Source organism: Bos taurus, chromosome 28 (assembly GCF_002263795.3).
Source record: "Bos taurus isolate L1 Dominette 01449 registration number 42190680 breed Hereford chromosome 28, ARS-UCD2.0, whole genome shotgun sequence".
In the NCBI taxonomy this organism is placed as follows: domain Eukaryota; kingdom Metazoa; phylum Chordata; class Mammalia; order Artiodactyla; family Bovidae; genus Bos; species Bos taurus.
In genome coordinates this window covers 41,953,191-41,972,155 of record NC_037355.1, presented here as the reverse complement: position 1 = coordinate 41,972,155, position 18,965 = coordinate 41,953,191, and the positions used below count along the sequence as shown (strand labels likewise).

General features: G+C 51.9%; 1 protein-coding gene across 2 annotated transcripts; it reads left to right on the top strand.

Moving 5' to 3' along the window:
• The first annotated feature begins 1,927 nt into the window (after window positions 1-1,927).
• On the top strand, window positions 1,928-18,260 carry ANXA8L1 (annexin A8-like 1). Of its 2 annotated transcripts, XR_816282.4 has the most exons (13): window positions 1,928-2,061; window positions 7,093-7,183; window positions 8,276-8,370; window positions 9,677-9,790; window positions 11,230-11,320; window positions 12,104-12,183; window positions 12,634-12,693; window positions 13,114-13,207; window positions 13,453-13,548; window positions 15,192-15,250; window positions 16,286-16,408; window positions 17,337-18,016; window positions 18,153-18,260. XR_816282.4 is itself a non-coding variant. In NM_174241.2 (12 exon segments), coding segments are annotated over 12 exon segments (984 nt in total). In that variant the 5' UTR covers window positions 1,997-2,040; the 3' UTR covers window positions 17,397-18,258.
• Window positions 18,261-18,965: the final 705 nt, after the last annotated feature.

Below are 18,965 nucleotides of genomic sequence, written 5' to 3'. Positions count from 1 at the left end.
GGAGGGTGCAGAGTTTGGGGCCCAGAGAAGGCCCTTTCTCTATCCGTGTGACCTGGGGTGGACCACAGTCTTCCTCTCGTGATGGCATCTTGCAGCCCTGTATGATGACCCACCCCCAGTTCTCACAGCAGTCCTGGGCAGCAGCTGCTCGCCCCAGCCCAGCTATCTACCCAATCTTCTGTAACTTGGCCCAGCTCCCACCCACCCCACCCTCTCCAACCCACACTTCAGGAAGGAACAGCTGGGGACTTGGTGTGAACAGAGCTAAGGTCAGGAAAACAAATAGAGGGGTCAGTTCTTACCTGTTACCCTGAAGAAATAAAATTCATATTTTATGGCAAAACAAGGAAAATGTAAACATAAAATTTTTCTCTGCCCTTTGGTCTCCTCTCTCCCCCAACCACGCATTGTATTAATAAGTCTGCATTATGCATCGACCAAACCTCCCGGTCCACAGAAACAATTACTCAACCATGAAATGCAACATTCTCCTAGCACCAGCCAGACAGGTTTTTAACAGATAACATTCTTTCTTGATCTTGTAAGGGATCACAAGTCACTTAGATCTGGATTGTGTAAAGTGTTCATAGCACGTCATTTAATGTACAGCTGCTGCTGCTGCGAAGTCGCTTCAGTCGTGTCCGACTCTGTGCGACCCCATAGATGGCAGCCCACCAGGCTCCCCCGTCCCTGGGATTCTCCAGGCAAGAACACTGGAGTGGGTTGCCATTTCCTTCTCCAATGCATGAAATGAAAAGTGAAAGTGAAGTCGCTCAGTCATGTCCGACTCTTAGCGACCCAATGGACTGCAGCCCACCAGGCCCTTCCATCCATGGGACTTTCCAGGCAAAAGTACTGGAGTGGGGTGCCATTGCCTTCTCCGTTAATGTACAGCCTCTGCCTTAAAAACTTGTATAACTGTCCTTGGTTTCTAATGGGCAAAACAGCTCTCAGAGCTTTCTGAGGTGCTCTTCCCTGGTCACAATCTTCAAATTTGGCTCAAATAAAATTTTCCATTTCTTTCTTAGATCGGATGATTCATTTTCCATCAACACTATGGAAGATTTCTCTGAACGCGAGTCACACCACAGTGGGATTCCTTTTCTCTGGGGCTCTAGGAGCAGTGGGGGTTCTGGAAGCCCTGGGGAACCTCCTTAGGATGGAGGGGCTACTGAGTAGTCACTGAGGCAAAATCTTTACCATGAAGGAGGGGTTAAGAGGTGGAAAGTTGAAGCATTCTAGGCAGGGGCCCCAGGGACAGTAAATTCCAGAAAGGAAAATATTAATCTCTTTCCAAGAGGTTCCTCCCTCCCTTGGCAGCCAGTTCATACTCCAGGGCGAAGGGCAGAGCAGGCAAGTCAAAGGGGCCTGGTGGATCCTGTGGCTTCTCCCGCCAAGCAGTGTGATTCACGCAAATTATCTTAACTTGGGAGTTTCCATTTCTTACTATACTACATGGAACACTCATGCGCTTCTTAGGGTTGTGGCAATGCTTAAAAGGGACAGAGTACACAGCGTGATTAAAGAGGCATCTAGGCATAGAGACACCCCAATATGTGGAAGGTGCTGCTACTTTATGTCTTTTGCAGAGCTCCCCATTGCACTGTTTATTGTGGAGATGCCTTGCAATAAATAGGCCCCTCTTTTATATAAATCAGGTCTAGCAAAGAGTGAATAAACAGCCCCATTTACTAAGTGTGGCTTTCAAAGGTTGGAACTCAGAATTTCCAGGCTGTGTAACAGCCACAGCTCAAACATTTGGCAGCAAGTAATGGATTTCCAAGGGCAGGTCTGGGCTAGTGCTAGGTGTGGCCTGAAAGCCACAAGAGGAGCCCAGAGCTAGGCCTGGCCCGGGGGTGGGGTCAGAGTAGGGGTGGTACTGGGTGGGGCCTGGGGCCTGCCTGCGGGTGCTACCACACCCTACCCCAAGCTGCCTGCTCTTTTGAGTGCAGCGGAGTGAGTGTGCAGTCTCTGAGTGGAGGGAGGGCCGACCAGCGTATCTCCGTCTCCCTGGGGAAAGGTGCTGGTGAGGTGGACGACATGGCCTGGTGGAAAGCTTGGGTAAGTGCAGAGCAAGCAAAGAGGGAGGGTTCCCACACACTGTTGGTCTAGAGAGAAGTCAGCTCAGGCAACCCCTGCTGCCTGTGGGGCCAGGCACTGGACTGGGCTGCCCACTGGGGAGGAAGACAAGGAGACACTGCCCAGCCCCATGGATGCTCATGGCTGGAAACAATGGAAACAGTGGAGACGGACAGATAAAGGGACCTCAAAATGCAGCTGGGGAAGCTGCGGGGCTGAGAGAACCCAAATGGAGGGGTCAGGCTGCTGGAAGCAAGGGGGAATCATGGTTAAGTGATAGGTGTGTTTGTGTGTCTGTGTGTGTGGTGTGTGTACAGGTTTACAGAGAACAAGGAAAACGTTTCCTTTGAGAGGGAACCGAATGTACAAAGGCTCAGAAGAGTGGGAAGCTTGGTTTTAAAGAGAAATAGGCCTGACGGTCCTGGATGGGAGGGTGGCGGATCAGGCGAGATCTACCTAGAGAAGCAGGACAGGGCTGGGTCCTACAGAGCCACCCATGGCAGGCAAAGGAGCTGGGGCTCTACCTTAAGAGCAGTGGGGAGCCACTGAAGGAACTTGAGCTAGAGAGCATCCTGATTGAACAAGCTGATGTTGGAGGCCTCATCAATGTCCACCCCTCACGGGATGGGAGGACAGCCCGGCCCACAGAGGTTTTGTACAGTTGAAATCTGTGAGTGAAATTTACAGTGACAGATGGCTGAGTTAGGAGGGACGACACATTTTGCCCCTAAGTCTCCTATGTCCAGATGAATGCACGGATTCTCAGGAATGTTTCACCTGGGTTTGAGTCCAAGGTGAGAACACGGAAGGGGAGGAAGATGGGGAGTGGGTGACATCCCCCACTCAATGAGGGGGTGGGGGGATGTGCTCCGCACACCTTCAATTCATCCCCAGGCAGCCCTGGGCTAGAAAGGCTGCTCTTTCCACTTGACAGAGGAGGAAACTGAGGCTCAGCGACATCTAATGACTTGCTCAATCCCACAGCTAGCAGACGGGGGTCTAGTGTGAACTGGGGTCTCTCTCTGTCCCCGCCCCCAGGCTCTCTGTGAGTCTCAGTGGGCAACCTGGGCTTATCCCAATTCAGGAAATCTCTTTGTCAGAAATATCACTTCCCAGGAGCTCTCAGATTCAGACATGCTAGGCCGGGACAGGAGGGACAGAGAGGAGGCCTGGGGCAAGGTAGGGTGACTGTCTGGCCCTGGCGAGGCAGCCAGGACAGCTCGAGGGCCAGGCTGGCCTCCAGCTTCATCCCAGCTGATGGGAAACCAGCCTTTGAGGAGGCAGATGTGTCAGGGAGAACCTAGTGCCGGGCACTTTCTAAAGTCAGCTGTTGCCCAGGGCGGCCTGATTCTGGGCCTTGCTCCCAAAATCAGGGGCAGGGTAAAGGCCCATCCCTGTGGCCCACCCAGCCAGGCAGGCAAAAGCCTCCTTGTAGGGACCTGGCCAACCTGGCGGGATGACAATGACACTTCCTGAGCATGTACTGGGCCCTGGACATTCTTGTGTCAATCTCTCACTTGGGCCTCAAGACATCTCTGCCATAGAAATGCCCGTATCCTTACTGACAGATGAGGAAACAGACGCACAAGGAGGATAAGATGGCGTCCAAGGTTGCCACGCTAGGAAATGCTGGAGTCTGGGTTAGACTCTGAGCAGTCTGACGCTGAGCTCAAACTCTGTGGGGCTTGGCAACCCACAAGCCAAGGGCATCAAGATCACAGGTGGACCCCAGGTGAGACTGGCTGAGCTTCCAGTGAGGGACAGATGACCTCTGAGCCTCTAACGAGACCAGGACTGGACCCGAGGGATGTGAAAGATCAGCTCGAGGGAACCTGTCTGTGCCTCTCATGAGAGATGAAGTTTTGTCTCTCAAGTTCTCCCCAGCAGCCTTGTGACAGGAGAAGGCAAGGGTGTGGCAATTCACCTGAGACCTTCACAGATACATAATAGACAGAGAGTCACAAGCCAGACTGAGTCATCTTTTCAGTGAAAATGTTTCTGTATGGACTGGCCCGCTTTACACAAGACCCAGGAAGGACCTAGACAGACCTTTCCTCCAACGTGGTGGGGGGGTGGGGGGGTTGGTCTTAAATAGAATATCTGGAGCTCCAACACCCCCTGCTCACATCCAGGGGTCTGATTCCTAGGAAATTGTCTTTTCACCTGTAAAACCTTAGTGTGGAAAGTGAGGCTGAGGCTTCTCACTGCAGTGAAATCACAAGCCTCGGAAAGCTATTTAGCAACACTGCCTCTGGAGCACACCCTCAGACCCACTGAATCCGTCACTCCATGGTGACTAGAATATGCAGCCTGGTGTGTAACTGCTGCACAGCCCCTGAGTGCCAGCCTGGGGCAAGAGGCAGGAGGAAAGCTCCCCCTGGGTGGCCCCAGAGCTTAGCACTGAGATCTGAGATGACCCAACACTCACGAACAACCTGCATTCCTGTGGGCAAGGTTTCCTTCAGGGAAGAGTTCTGGGAAACCTCAGTGTCTGGAAAAGGTTGAGTCATTGATAGCAGGGGGGCGGCAGACAGCTGAGCTTCTGAGTCAGGCTGTGCGTTAAGTCCAGCATCACCATTTACTAGCTGTATAGCCTTGCCAAGTTCTCCAAGCCCAGTCTGTGAAATGGGGCATTCATAACTACCTAATGCCACTGGCAAAGATGTCAAGAAGAACATTGTGTCTGAAGTACCTAAAGCCTCTAAAACACAAAGCCTGGCACATAGGACCTGCTCAAATCTTTAACAGTAGTAACAGATGCTTGTGACTCCACAAACAAGGGTTGTGATCTATGCGTGCACCAGCTGGGCAACATCTGGGACCACACAGGCTCTCTGGATCAAATTGCCACAAGGAATTACTTCTAATAATTTCTTCTATGAAACTTGGTGCTAAAGAAGTAAAGTAGGAAAATCTGTCACCAGACATTTGAAATTCAAGCAAAGGATACAGAAAGGCTTCTTATCTTTTACGCAAAAAAAATATCTTTACAGATATACCATGGATGGGAAGCTGCTCTGCATTTTCAGGAACTAGCTAGAGCCAGGAAGGAAGGAAGGAAAAACAGGAGGGGAAAAGGGAGGACAAAGGAAGGGAGGAAGGATGAATGGATGTGGTGACTGGATGGGTGGATGGATGAATGGAATGATGTGGGAGTGGGACATCTGGGTAGTGAATGAATGAGTGGACTGGTGGCTGGATAAGTGGAAGAGTAGATGAGTGGATGAGGGGTGGATAGGAGGAGTAGCTGAACAGGCGCGTGGGAGACCAAATGCAATGGGACTAAATTCCCTTCCATTTGAAGGGTCTCTGAGTCTCCTTCAAACTCAGTGCCCATCTCCAGTCTCCCTCCACTCCTTTATTGCCCATCTCCCAAAACACACACTTAAGAGGGATCATTCATTTGCACCTGAGAAATTCTGCAGAGCACCAGTCTCAGGAGCCCTCAGGCAAGACTTGGATTAGAGACTTGGAAATCAAGGGCCCAGGGACTTTGGTTATCTGGTTTATTTCACAACTTTCAGAACATTACGCTATTTTTTCTAAAGCTAACTCTCTGCCCCTCAAGAGCCTGAGGACTTGGAAAGACCCTGAGCTGTCAGGACACTCAACTGGGTGCCCTGGCCCTCTACTTTCTTATAAGCGCCCACTTCTCAAGAAGAGGGCAGATTGAGCTCAATCTGGCTTTCCTGCCTCATCCGCACACTTTGCAGGCAGCATGTTCAGCTCCATGAAGACTTTCCTTACTCGATCATTGTCCTTGCAGCTTTGAGCAGGGTTGTCCCTTCCTGTTGCCTGCCAGTGGTGCTAGAGGGACCTGGGGTGGCTGGGCCTGCTGCCTGCCTCAGATGGCACTGCCTAAGGGAGACACAGCCTGATTCAGAGCCCACGCCCCAGCACAGGGGCAGGGATGGGAGCGGTTTTGTGGCTCCGACTGGCGCCAGCCTGTTAAAACAAGGAGCCTTTCTGCAAACAAGGGGCCTTTCTGCAGAGGAGACGAGGCAGTCCCACAGAGCCCCCAGGGAAACCAGCAGTCCCTCATAGTCAGGCCACTGTCTCTGGGGAACCCTTCCCTACGCAGCTAATGCCTTGGAGTGACCAACTCCTGGGTCATTCGGCCTCGCAGATCTCCTAAGAGATTCCATGGTTGACCCCTGTCAGCCCAGTGAAGCCGTCGCTGGACTCTAAAGGATGCTCCCTCTTCAGCATCACCCACCTCAAGCCCCTGATGATTCTTTTTCAGGCCAAGCCCCCTACTCTAACTCTATCCTCCCAAATTTTTTGTTGTTGTTTTTAATTTTCCTTAAAGTCCATTGATCATCACAAAAACCCAGAAAGTGCAAGTAAGGAGGAAACAAATGTCTACCTGAGGATCTAAGGACCCAGAGCTAGAAAGGAGACATGGCACAGGACGGGTGTGCAGAAGGGTTGGAGGCATGGTCCCCACGGGGCAGCTGGCCATGGGAGAGCTGAAGGCTGGAGTCCAGTCTCTAGACCCGCTTTTTGCTGTCCCACAATTGACACGGTGGCTCTGGAAGTGGCCACAGTGCCAGCTACCTGTGAGGTCTTCCCCTACACTGTCTGAGCCTACAAGCCCCAACTCCCCAGGGCTGGCACTAGGGCTGAGAGCTGGGATTCCATCTCTTAGGGTGGCACTGATCCACTCCTCCTCAGAAGGCCCCTCCTTCCAGCCTGAAGCCCCTCCTTCCAGGCCTCCCCTTGACCAAGGCGCTAACAGGCACGTGGGGCCTCTGCAGCCCTGACAGGAGGGGGCCGTATGGCAACTTGATGCCGAGTGGACGAAGGTGCCCCTTCCTCAGCACAGTCTGCCAGAAACTAGCATATCCAGAAGCTGCAGCCTCCACCTGCCCTGGGAGAACAGGCAGGTCCAGGATGGATGGAGGCTCAGCCGCTGGTCGGCAGGGGCCGAGCTGGCGCCCACCCCGCTGAGGCAGCTGCAAGGCACACTGCTTTCCCCCCTCCTGCGCTGAGCAGGCCTGGATTCTCTTGCAGGTTGAACAAGAGGGCGTCTCAGTGAAGGGCAGCCCCCACTTCAACCCAGACCCTGACGCAGAGACCCTCTACAAAGCCATGAAGGGGATTGGTGAGTGGCCTTGATACGGGAACTCAGTGACTCTCTGGGGCTCTGCCATTCTGCTCAAGACCCCTCTGCTCACACCCTTGGGAGTCAGGGTCTCCCCATCATCTACTGGCAGCCGGATAATCACACAGGGCCCACCTTCCCCAGCACAGGTCTACAGGGGCCTGAAGACTGGAGGTGGGAGGGCGGCTGTGAGTAACGGGGGTGGGAAGCAGGAGACCACCTGCCGTGTTCCTGCACGCCCTTGTGCAGGGACCTCCCCTCACTCAGCCTGAGCTTTCGCACTCGTAAAATAGCCCCAAGAACTCCGGGCCCTGTGTGTCACTGTGAATTTCAGATGGGACAATACTGGGAATGGTGGGGGGCTGACCTAGTCCCAGGGGGCTCCAGCCAGGCAGACTCTGCAGCATCTCCCCCCACCCGGCTTAGGCTGGCCACAGGGCCGGCTCCATCCTGTCTCCAGCGTCTGCTTTCCTGATGGCTGGCTGGAGGCCCGCTGGGATTAGGATAACCCAGCCCAGACAGCCGTCATGTTGTCACCCTAGGCGGGATTTACCCTGTCACTGGCTCCAACTGGTGAACGGGGGCATTAACAAAAACTGCCATTCCCAGACAAACTGAGAAGGGATTTTCTGTCCTCTGCTTCCTATGAAATCTTTATTATTATCTCCATTTCCCAAAGAAAAAATGCAGTGGCTTGGAGAGCCACTGGCTTCCTGTCCACCCAGTCAGTGCGCCGGGAATCAGATCTGGTTTTCTGGATCCTCTGTCCCCACCATCCCCCACAGTCACCAGCACGAGGGAGGTCAGGGCTGGACGTGAGCCCTGGGTGACGTCCAGAGCAGATCAGATGACCAGAGGGGCCTCAGAGCCCAGCACTGTGAGGCTGAGCCTGGGCTGCACCCACATTGTGTGGGCCAGGGGTGGACAGGTAGATTTTCTGTCTGTCTTGTCTCCACCATGAAAATCACCAGGTTCGGGAGCTTTCCAGGTTATGTGTCCCCACTGCTTGGCCACCATGCAGCTGCCCTCCCTCCTCCCCAGCCCCCATCAGCCCCTGGGGGAAATGGGGGTGCTCATGCCACGCCCCTGCAGGGACCAACGAGCAGGCCATCATCGACGTGCTCACGAAGAGAAGCAACGCACAGCGGCAGCAGATCGCCAAGTCCTTCAAGGCTCAGTTTGGCAAGGTAAGGGCGGGCAGGTGTGCGCAGGTGGGCTGTGGAGACTGCTGCCGCCGGAGATAACCAGGGAGGCAGCAGCATGCTGGACGAGCTCCAGCTGACCAGGAGCCCCGCCCACTGGCGACACCGGCATTTGGGACATATGCTGAAAATATGGTGCATTTTATCTCTGAAAATCAGATTTAACTCATCATCCTGTGTTTTACCTAGAAAACTTACTTACAGATGGCTCCCCACCACACGTTTCCCAACCTCTCTCTCACTTGCTTCCTTACATTTGCTCCAGGGCCCCATCCCTGAGCTATTTCCCTGCCTCTACACTTTGCTTGTCCAATTTCCTGAGCCTGGAAGGCCCTTTTCTTTCCTACATGCCAGGGATGCAGGGCAGACTCGGCCCTGTGCCGTGCGACAGGGTGGTCTCCTCACATTGGAGCTGCCATTCGCGTGCACTTTCCCTCTTGCCGTGGGGGGAATCCAAGGGCAGGGAGCACAGTCTGGCTTTGTCCCTCCTCCCGCTGCCCCCAGGACAGAGCCAGACATTGGTGTGCCAGCTAGAGAGAGTAATAAATGCATGCAGAGTCGTGGTAGCTGGAAGCCTCCATCAGCACACATCAATAATGTGGACATTTAACACAGAAAGATGAGTGGCAAAACCCAAGCACTGCATATGAGAAACCAATATGCTCTTTTAAAAAATAATTTCTCTCTCTTAACCTTCACAGCTATGTATTATTCTCTGCATTTGATGTTAGAGGAAACTGATGTTCTGAGAGGTAGGGGATGTTGTCCAAGTCTCCAGAGCCTGTAAGAAACAAGGTTGGGTTTGAAATCTAGATCTGAAAAGGCCATTGGTCCTTTAGCTGTGAGGAGATGAGCTGTGTGTGGCCTTGTGACTTCTTGCAAACACAAGTGCCCTTAGAGGGAGACATGCATAAAGTAGATTCCTTAATTCATTTCATTCATTTGTTGAGTGTCTATGGGCTAAATGACAGGGACTCGATGGCGAGTAATGACAAACTTGTATTTAGGGATGATGGTGTGTCCAACACTGCACTGAAAAAGGGCTTGGCATCTCTCTGCCAATCCCCTAAGCAATGGCATGAAGCAGGGATGCCATGGTATCTATTCCACAGGGAAGGATAATGATACTCAGAGAGGCTGAGTTGCTGGCCCAAGAAACCCCAGCCAGCACCAGCACATGGCAGAGCCTACTTGGGAATCTCGCCAGAGCCCCTGGGCCCCACCACCATCCTTGCCAGCACTCCAGTGAGTACAGCACCCAGAAGATCATCATTCCCTCTTCCTGCCTTAGGATCTCATCGAGACCTTGAAGTCGGAGCTGAGTGGCAAGTTTGAGAGGCTCATCATAGCCCTCATGTACCCTCCATACAGATACGAAGCCAAGGAGCTATATGATGCCATGAAGGTAACCAAGCAAGTTGGTTGGGGAAGGGGCAAAACCACTTACAAGGACTGAATGAGGGGATGATGCCCAGGACTCCTTTCCCCAGAGAGCTTGGCACAGGGAGCTCCAAACTCTCCTCGAGCCACTGTTTGGAATGAGCTCAGCAAGCTGGGAGCTTGCTGCTCATGAGACCATAGGATGCATTTCAGGACTTAGTAGAACACAGGTTCTTCTGTCTCAGAGCAGAAAGAATTTGGTGAGAGACAAAGTGACAGATAAGTGATTTATTAGAATAGAAAGCTTGTGAGGCTAAGTGGGCTACAGTTTTATAATCAAATGAAAAGTGGAGAGGGGGAGAAGACTACCTTCTTCCTCATTCTTGACAGGATGCCAAACTTCAATCATCATTTCCTCCTCCACGATGGGTAGGGGATTTTCTTGTTCCTAAATAGTCAAACCGGGACTGTCATGAAACAGTGGAAATGAGCAAAAAGGCTGTAATGTATACTAAAATATAGTAAATCATCTCAGTTTTCAATATAAGATCTCCTTTTCCTTAATTTTTGTTTTTAGTGCAGGCAGAAGAGCCTGTCCTGGCAATCATTAGCTTACTGAGCTCCCTGGGCAGGATGTGGGTCTCATCCCACCATTGTTTCATTGTCTGGGGGAATGTCTCATGTTTCTGTTGCAGAGTTTTGTTGCTAAGCAAGGCTGCTTGGTTTTGTGGTTAAGCAAACCTGTTTTCCTAAGTGACCATTAACTTACAGGGCTCTCCCACATTTTTTCTCTGTTGACCATCCCCTAGTGGGATTAACTGTTTAATCACCTACTTTGTCCCTTTACTCCATTCCTGTCACTCAGACTGCCACCAAACAGACTGACCTCCTGCGTCATCTGGTCTTGATAAAGCCAGAATCAGTCCTTCTAGGGACACCACTAGACCAGGTGTGCAGGAATTAGGAACCAGCCTCTGCTGTCTATGCCTGGTTCTCCAATTTCCCTTTACTTCCCATTGATCCTTTTGCATTTGAAGATGATTCAGGAGTCAGGACCAAGGAGCAATAATCATCTCCATGGAAAGGTCACTTACTGTGTACACGGACCTGCTGGGCATTTTACATCTATTCCCTCCACCGCCGGCGGGGATGATTTATTATCCCTGTGTCCTGATGAGGATCCTTAGGCTTAGGGAGATCAAGCAACCTGTTTGGGACCACCCAGCTATGGAGGGGCAAGCTGAAACCCAGTTTTCCCATCACATCACTTGCCCATAACAGCCACCACTGGAGACAAATGCAGGTGGATTCCTCTAGTAACATCCTCCAGCAGAGGCCTCCCAGCAGAGCGATGACGAGATCTTCCTAGGGCTCTTCCTCGTGCCTCTTGACAAAAAAAAGGGTGTGGACATAGCAGGAGCATGCAAACAGTCCTCTCCAGTAAGCAGAGATTTTTATCCACAGGGCATAGGAACCAAAGAGGGTGTCATCATCGAAATTCTGGCTTCTCGGACCAAGAACCAGCTGCAGGAGATAATGAAGGCATACGAGGAAGGTAAGGGGCCTGTCAAGAAGAGAAGATGTGGGCCCTAAGTTAAAGGCTAGCTTGGGAATGGCCATGAGCTTTGGCAGCGTAGCAAGGAATAAAGAGACAAGAAGTGTACTGGGCCGCATTGGAAAGGACTCTTTCTGGGCTTTTCCACACATGGGTGCTGAGCACCCACTGTGTTCCAAATCCCATGCCTGATAGTGAGGTCAGATATGGCTCAGGCTTAGCCACTAAGCTCCCTAAACTCACAGGCTGCTTGCTGGAGGGAAGGGCATGCAGACACTAAACTCTGCCCCTTGAGAGTATGGCAGTGCTGCAGGCCACAAAATTTTTCAGCAGTGCATGGTGGGGCTGGTACCTTCCTGGCTGGGCACAGGTTGACCCCAGGGACCATGCAGGGCCCCATTTCAGCAGTGGGGGATGTGGAGACCAAGCTAGCTATTGTGGAGTCCCTGGTATGCAAGGCAAAGTCCCTCTTCCTCAAGGTCTGGCTGGTGAGGAGTCTGTGTGAAGGTTCTGGCTTGATGAGCCACATGATGAAATGGAGCTTGATCAGGCTCTCTAGACTGGCCCATCTCTGTGTTTTGAGCCTGGCCAGCAACCCATGTCGCTTCCTTGCTCTGAACGACAACCAGTGGGGAGCCTCTGCCTCTCAGACACTTGCACAGTGCAGACACTGTCTGTACCAAAGACTCATCCTTCCTAGAAGGCTTTAGTCAGGAGAAGTGTGGGAAACGGGGCTGAGAGGAGAAGAGCAGGTGTAAGTTTCATGGTCCTGATCCCCTGCAGACTATGGGTCCAACCTGGAAGAAGACATCAAAGCAGACACCAGCGGCTACCTGGAGAGGATTCTGGTGTGCCTCCTGCAGGTATCACAGCCCTGGATCCTGGGAACCCCTTGTCTGGGGGATCCCAGCCACTCCCCACTCCCAGAGAGCCGCTCTTGGCCAGAGCTGCTGGGGTTGGATGAGGTGGGGACAAGGGTGTGTTAGAACCACTAGGGCCTGGGCTCACTGGCTTCATCCCAGCATGGTTGGAAGGCCCTCATTGCAGAGCCCCTGCACTTCTCCAGGAAGCAGGAGAAGAGGGCACATCATTGGGCAGGTCCTGACCACCAGGTCCCATGCCAGGCATGGCGCTTACTTTTGCTCAATGAATTCCCCATCCCACTTGGGGCATTTCTTACAACTCTCATTTTACAGATGAGAGAGCCAAGGCCCAGATAGGATAACTGTCCACCTGCCTGCCCAGCTGTCCCCTCTGCCCAGGCTGCTCTGCTCAGCCAGCCTACCTTACAGAGTCACCTCTCCTGTTCCTAGGGCAGCAGAGATGACTTGAGTGGTTATGTGGACCCAGGATTGGCCCTGCAAGATGCACAGGTGAGGCTACCCCTCAGCAGCTTCTGCCTTCCTGGCCACCTGGCCCCACCCTCTGCCATCTAGACTCCAGGCGGGGCAGTGGGGGAGGAAGGGCTTTTCTGATGATGCTAGGCTGAGACCCAACTCAGCTTTCGAATCTGGGGGTGCTGGGCCTCCAAGGCCCAGATGTGTGCTTCCAGATCTCTATAGATCTGCCTGCTGGCAGAGCACTTATAACTGCCTAGAGGCAGGGTGAAGCCCAGGGCGAGGCAGGGCCGTTCCTAGAGCAGCCCGAAGAAGAGTATTTAACCATGGGAATAGCAGGCTCCCCGTCAAAAAGATGATGAAGGAGAGGAGAATGCCGACCTGGCAGGGTGGACTGAGGGTGGTCCTTCACCCCTTGCTCACCTTCACTGGTTGTCATGGGTGTCCGCATGCCAGGATCTGTACGCAGCGGGTGAGAAGATCTGTGGGACGGATGAGATGAAGTTCATCACTATCCTGTGTACACGCAGCGCCACACACCTGATGAGAGGTACGGGGGAGGCAGGGAGGCAATGTCAGGACCATGAGGGGTCGGTGCCTCTCCCTTCATACTGAATACTCAGTGTGACCACGTCAAGACATGGAGTTGGGGAGAGGGCTGAGGATCCCTGGACCCTTTTCCCAGCAACCAAGTGGAAATCAGGGGTGGTGAATTGATGTATAGTCTCTGATGTAAGATGTTGGGGAATGTCAGGCTGAGTGCACATGTCGGCTAAGAGAAGGCTCTCTCCACAGTGTTTGAGGAATATGAGAAAATTGCCAACAAGAGCATTGAGGACAGCATCAAGAGTGAGACCCATGGGTCGCTGGAGGAGGCCATGCTTACAGTAGGTAAGAGACGGAGCTCCATGCCCAGGTACACATGTGCCTCCCGGCCCTGGGGCCCCGGGGAGGGGCAGCATCAAAGGGCGGAGGGCCCAGAGCTCAATGGCAAGTGCTGGGTCCCTGTGCTCACCATCAATCAAGGTAAACCTCCATATCAGCCCCCACTCAGCACGTACCATCCACCCAGGACACCGGAGCTACTAGGGAAGACCCAGAGCCCTCAAAGTGCTCTGTCCTGCCCGAGATCGCTCCCTGTGCTGCCCATGTAGTTCCCAGCACTGTGTGTGTCGTTGTGTATGAGTGTGTGTGTGGAGGTGTCTGAGTACATGAATGTATGTGTATGCACACACTTGCAGGATTGCGCAAGACCCAGGGGCGATGCTCACCCACAACATTCTGGCTTTGATTGTGAAGGTCCGAAAATAGCCAACTAGCAGGACCTCAGTCAGGGGTCTGTTCCGTGCCTCAGTTGCTGACTGAAGAAATGATGAAGTGGAGTTGGAGTCCAAACTGAGTGATGGGTCGTCTGACGCTGGGGAACACTGAGAACTGTCCCCCAAGCATGAGGTCAGGTTCATGTAGGAGGACCCATTCCAGAGCGCATCCTGGGATCCAGAGCCAAAGTGACAGGCAGAAGAGTCATTGCAGAATGAAGAACTGAGGCCCAGAGCAGAGGGACTTTCCTCCTCCCTACCATAATAGAGCCAAGGTCACCTCCACAGCAGGTTGTCCCCATTGGTTGCCAAGTAGCCTGGGAGCTTCACAGTATGTCCTGGTCCCTAAAAGTTGATTGGGACATCTGACACTCCCCAGGCACCTTTGAGTGCTGTGATAAATGTAATCTATGCCAGACCATCTAAACATGACCCCTACTCCAGTCTCAGCTCCCATGGCAGCCCCTGCCCTTAAGCAACTCCTAAATAAATCTACAGGCAAGGAAAAGCAAGACCGTGCGGTGCCTTTCTGGGCCCTTCCTGCTGATTACTCCTTGAAGACTCACATCACTGTCTTCACACGTGAGGGCAGGGCACGGCAGCGAGATCAAGTCACTAACACAGCGCCGTCAGGCAGGGTTCAAACTCGTGCCTGTCTCCCTCAGAGCCCTCCTCTTTCTGCTGCCTTGGGTCAAAACGCCAACCTCCCCACCCAGACACTCAGTCTCTAAACAGCATCCATGGAAGAGAGTGTGGGGCCAGCTGCTCTGGAGCCAAGCCCCATGTGTCACAGGGGAATTCATTCCGCAGGGGCTCTGACGAGTGACGCTCAGAAACCAGTGGTCCCACAATGGTGGCTCCTCCTTGGAGCTGTGTGGATGGACTCTCAGCGGAGCTGTCTCTGGAATGTCAGAGCCCAGGGACTCCCTTGGCGGGGCTGTGGTCCGATGGGCCAGACCAAGCCTGGGGCCCCAGTGCGTGTCACATCCTGCCCTTCTGTCTGCCTGCTCCGGGCCTTTGCACCTGTGGCCAGTCCCTGGGCTTCCCTCCCTGCCCCACCCCTCCTGACACAAAGCCTTCAGGACTAGGCAGAGCACCAATAAATAGGCCGAGATTTGCACAACCCTTAGGACCCAAAGCAAGACATAAATAAAGAAACATGTACACAACGCTGCCCACAGCCCCTGGTTGCTAACAGAACTTTCCTCTTTGCAGTGAAGTGCACCCGGAACCTCCACGGCTACTTTGCGGAGCGCCTTTACTTCGCCATGAAGGTAACTGCTCTGTTTTCTGCGTGCCTGGCCCTCAGTCCTACATGGCACCAGCCGCAAAGCCAAGGAGCTCAGAGCCACCACCCAGTTCTTCCATACTTAGGTCTCCTCTTATCCCAGCCTCTTGTGCATCAGGCTGGTTTTAGTTCTCAGTGGGCAAATCGAGGCTAGGGAAGGGAAGCCGCATCTCCTGAAGGCTGGATCTGGGCAGGTGCATGCCCAGGTGTTCATGGCCCTGAGCTTTCACCGCGGTCCTCTGACACTTCATGGTGCAGTCCGCCCTCCCATCTGCCTTCCCAGAGATGGCGAAAACCGTGCTCAAGGTCGCGTAGCTGATACATGGCAAAGCCTTGATTTGAACCCGAGTCAGTGCAATTGTCCTTTTAATTTATTTATTACTGTCCAAGTGGCTTCCTTGAGAAAGCACAGGATTGCCAGGGAGGTCAAGGCACCCTTTGAATGGACACATTCAACTCTCCTGTGTGTGCCAGAGTGCCGATCTGGGTTTGCCTATTGTCCAAAAGGCTGCACTGGTCACTCAGACAGCTGTTCAAATGCTCGGATTAGGTGCAGGTTGTGGTATCTGGACCCACATTGGAAGATAGATAGTCAAAATAATTCCTGAAGGTTAAGGTGAGCGCCCACCTCTTCTGATTGGTGGATGTTAACATTACCTGAAGCAAGAACCCCAGACTCTCTGGCTACATCTGGCCAGGAAAATGAAAAAGGCTGTGGGATCCCTGTGGCCCTGTGGCTCCTTCTGACATAGGAGTATTCAAGGGTGAAAGTGAGAGGGAGGGTTGTGCCTGTGAATTGTCCAGTTAAGCAGAGTTCACGATGTTGCTGCCCTAGGAAGAGGTCTTGTTCCTGGAGCAAAGAGAATTTTGTGTCCAGAATCAAATCAAACACACTGCTTCACTGTCCTTCCTGTTTCCCCATCCCCTACAAAAGCCCCCGGGACCCAACATAGACTTGTCATTGTCACAAAGGTGGACCAGGAAGGCAGGAAGTGATGGTTGATTGCTGTGTTTTATCCAGGGAGCAGGGACTCTGGATGGGACCCTGATAAGAAACATCGTTTCCAGGAGTGAGATTGACTTAAATCTTATCAAGAATCAGTTCAAGAAGATGTACGGCAAAACCCTCAGCAGCATGATCATGGTGAGTCATGAGCTCCCAATTCTAACACCAGTTTGAAACAGAGACCTTGCTGGGAAACCCGAATGCTGTGACCAATGCCATCAGTCACATGTGTCCATCCCTTCCCAGGGAGTATCACACTTGCATTCATTGCTGTGTGGTACACACAGGGATCACAAGGAGGCCGGTGTGACTAGTGGAGGTCCTTGTTCACCCAGAAAGTTAGCTTTGCCTTTGTGTTACGGTTACCCCTTTGAAAATGACACACCAAATCCTTGCAGAATGAACCATATCTGAAGAGTCAATGAGAGTAGTTTAGTAGGAATTGAGGAGTAGCATTCCAATACAGATTTAAGTAATCCTGGCAGCAACATTTAAAGGAGATAAATCATATGAGCTTCAGTGGGTTGCCTAACATGATTCCCATCAGTGAACATTCTAGAGTTGAGAAAATGCAGAGCAATTATCACACTGCTATAACTTTAAGAGAAATAGCTCTTCTAGCTGTTAATGTCAATTGAGGCCTTGACAGTTTCATTAACAAAAGTCAAGTCATGAGAAATATATCCCTAAGTCTTCACTGGCTACTAAGTCAAGTCTAGTTATTCTACAAATGCCTATTGTTCACTATACTTTTCAAGAAACACATGGCTTATGAGACGTTAAAAAGACATTCTCCCTTTCAGAAGTTTCAGAATGCAGCAATAGGCGGTCAGGGTGAGGGGTGGGGGTGCGTGGTGGCAGTAGGAACAGCCTGAAATGGAAAACAAGGAAAGATAGGTGACAGTGAGGGGGCGGTGACATAGGAACCAGTACAAGCATGTGCCAGGACTCCCCCCAGGAAGCACAGCTCCTAGTAATAAGAGCTCCTGATGGAGGCGACTCCAAGCCAGGTCAATGTCCTTCTAACCAAACTCCCTTCTAAATCTCATGTCCCTCCTGTCCTCAGGAAGACACAAGCGGTGACTACAAGAATGCCCTGCTGAACCTGGTGGGCAGCGACCTCTGAAGCTTCAGAAGGACAAGAGCAAAGGCTAAGAAGGCGGAGTCACTGGGTCCTGCTTGCTCAGCCTTGGCCATGGAGGGGGTGGGGGTGGGGTGGGGGAAGCCACAGCACACCTTTCAGTCTTCTATCTCCCAGCTTCTAGCACTTTCCACCCAGTTTCTCTGATCCAGAAAGAAGGATCAGCCTGGGACTCGTACCTCTACTGTCCTTCCAAGTCAATTCCAAGTGTGAGCACATTGCCAGCCTTAGGATATACTGTGCCTGGTCTAACAAATACCTTGATGTGAAGGAGTCTGCAAGAGCTCATAATCGTTTCTTTCTCCCTACACAGCGCTTCCCAAGCCTGCCTGGTCAGAGCTCCCGAGGCACAACTTACATAAAGACTCAGCCCCACCCCCATCTACTAATCTAGATCTGAAGAGAAAGGACCAGAGCATACGGAATTTTAATAAGTGTCTCAGCTGACGTGCTTCTCTTTCAGACAACCAGAGAAGGCTGTGAGAACCTATTTGTTTCAGAGCACATACTCACGGGCAACTGAGAAAGGAACGCGTATATCCAGGCCAGCTGGGCTGTCTGACGTTCATTCACCAGCTTCATCTAAAAATACTAGGCTAGAAGAGGTAGAAGAGAAATTTTCTCATCATCCTCCCAGCAGAGAAAGCTGAAAACTAATGTCCTGACAAGGACACTGTGTTCTAAGAGGCTTGGGCTTCTCTAACTCTTGACAAAATCAGGTCCTCTTTCCTTTCATGACAGAGCATGGAGAATCTCTAATGCTAACCAGTGGCAATGGCAACTGATCACAGGAGAAACTGAGATGCCTGCGTTGAGCTTTTCAGACTAATAAAGATTTTTACAATGGAATATACATGTCTTTGGATTTGGGGCAGTAACCAAAGAAGGACCACTTGAATTAGCCAAATTCTACCCCATTGAGTCTACTCTCCTGATTATGCCATCTAGGGCCACAAAGCTTATCTTTTTCCACTAACACCATTTCTGATCTCTGAATACAGCCCACATATTCTGCCAAGATTTCTTCTGTCAAAGCCAAATGTCCCTGATCCCTTCACCTATGCCTCCTAAAGCCCAGTTTGCAGCCAAGTCCTCTGAACATGCTCTGGCTTGCAAACTCCCTTTTAGAATACAATCCCAAGGAACTGGGTTTGTTTATTGGTTGGTTGGTTGGTTGGTTGGTTTTTTTCAGGGATAGACAATAAGATCGTATGTGTCCATGTCGGGTCCAGGTTCATGCCGCCCTGGGGGGGTTTCAATCCATTTACAAGCGTCTTGTCAGAATGCCTGCAAGGGATCCACAGGGCAGGACTGGGCTTTCCTCATGCAGGTCATCACATCACAATAATGCTTTGTTAAAGGGCAGATCATTATGCAGCTTCGGGAAGGAAATACCTGGGAGTGAGGAGTGAGGCAAATCAGTGGGGATTTTAAGTTCACATAGAGGAGAGGTAGATTCTGGCTGTGCATTGCACTGGCTCTGACTCTGACCATCACTTCACATGTGCAAGTGTGTGTGAGAGAGAAAGCCTTAGATTCCTTAGCTTTTCCTGC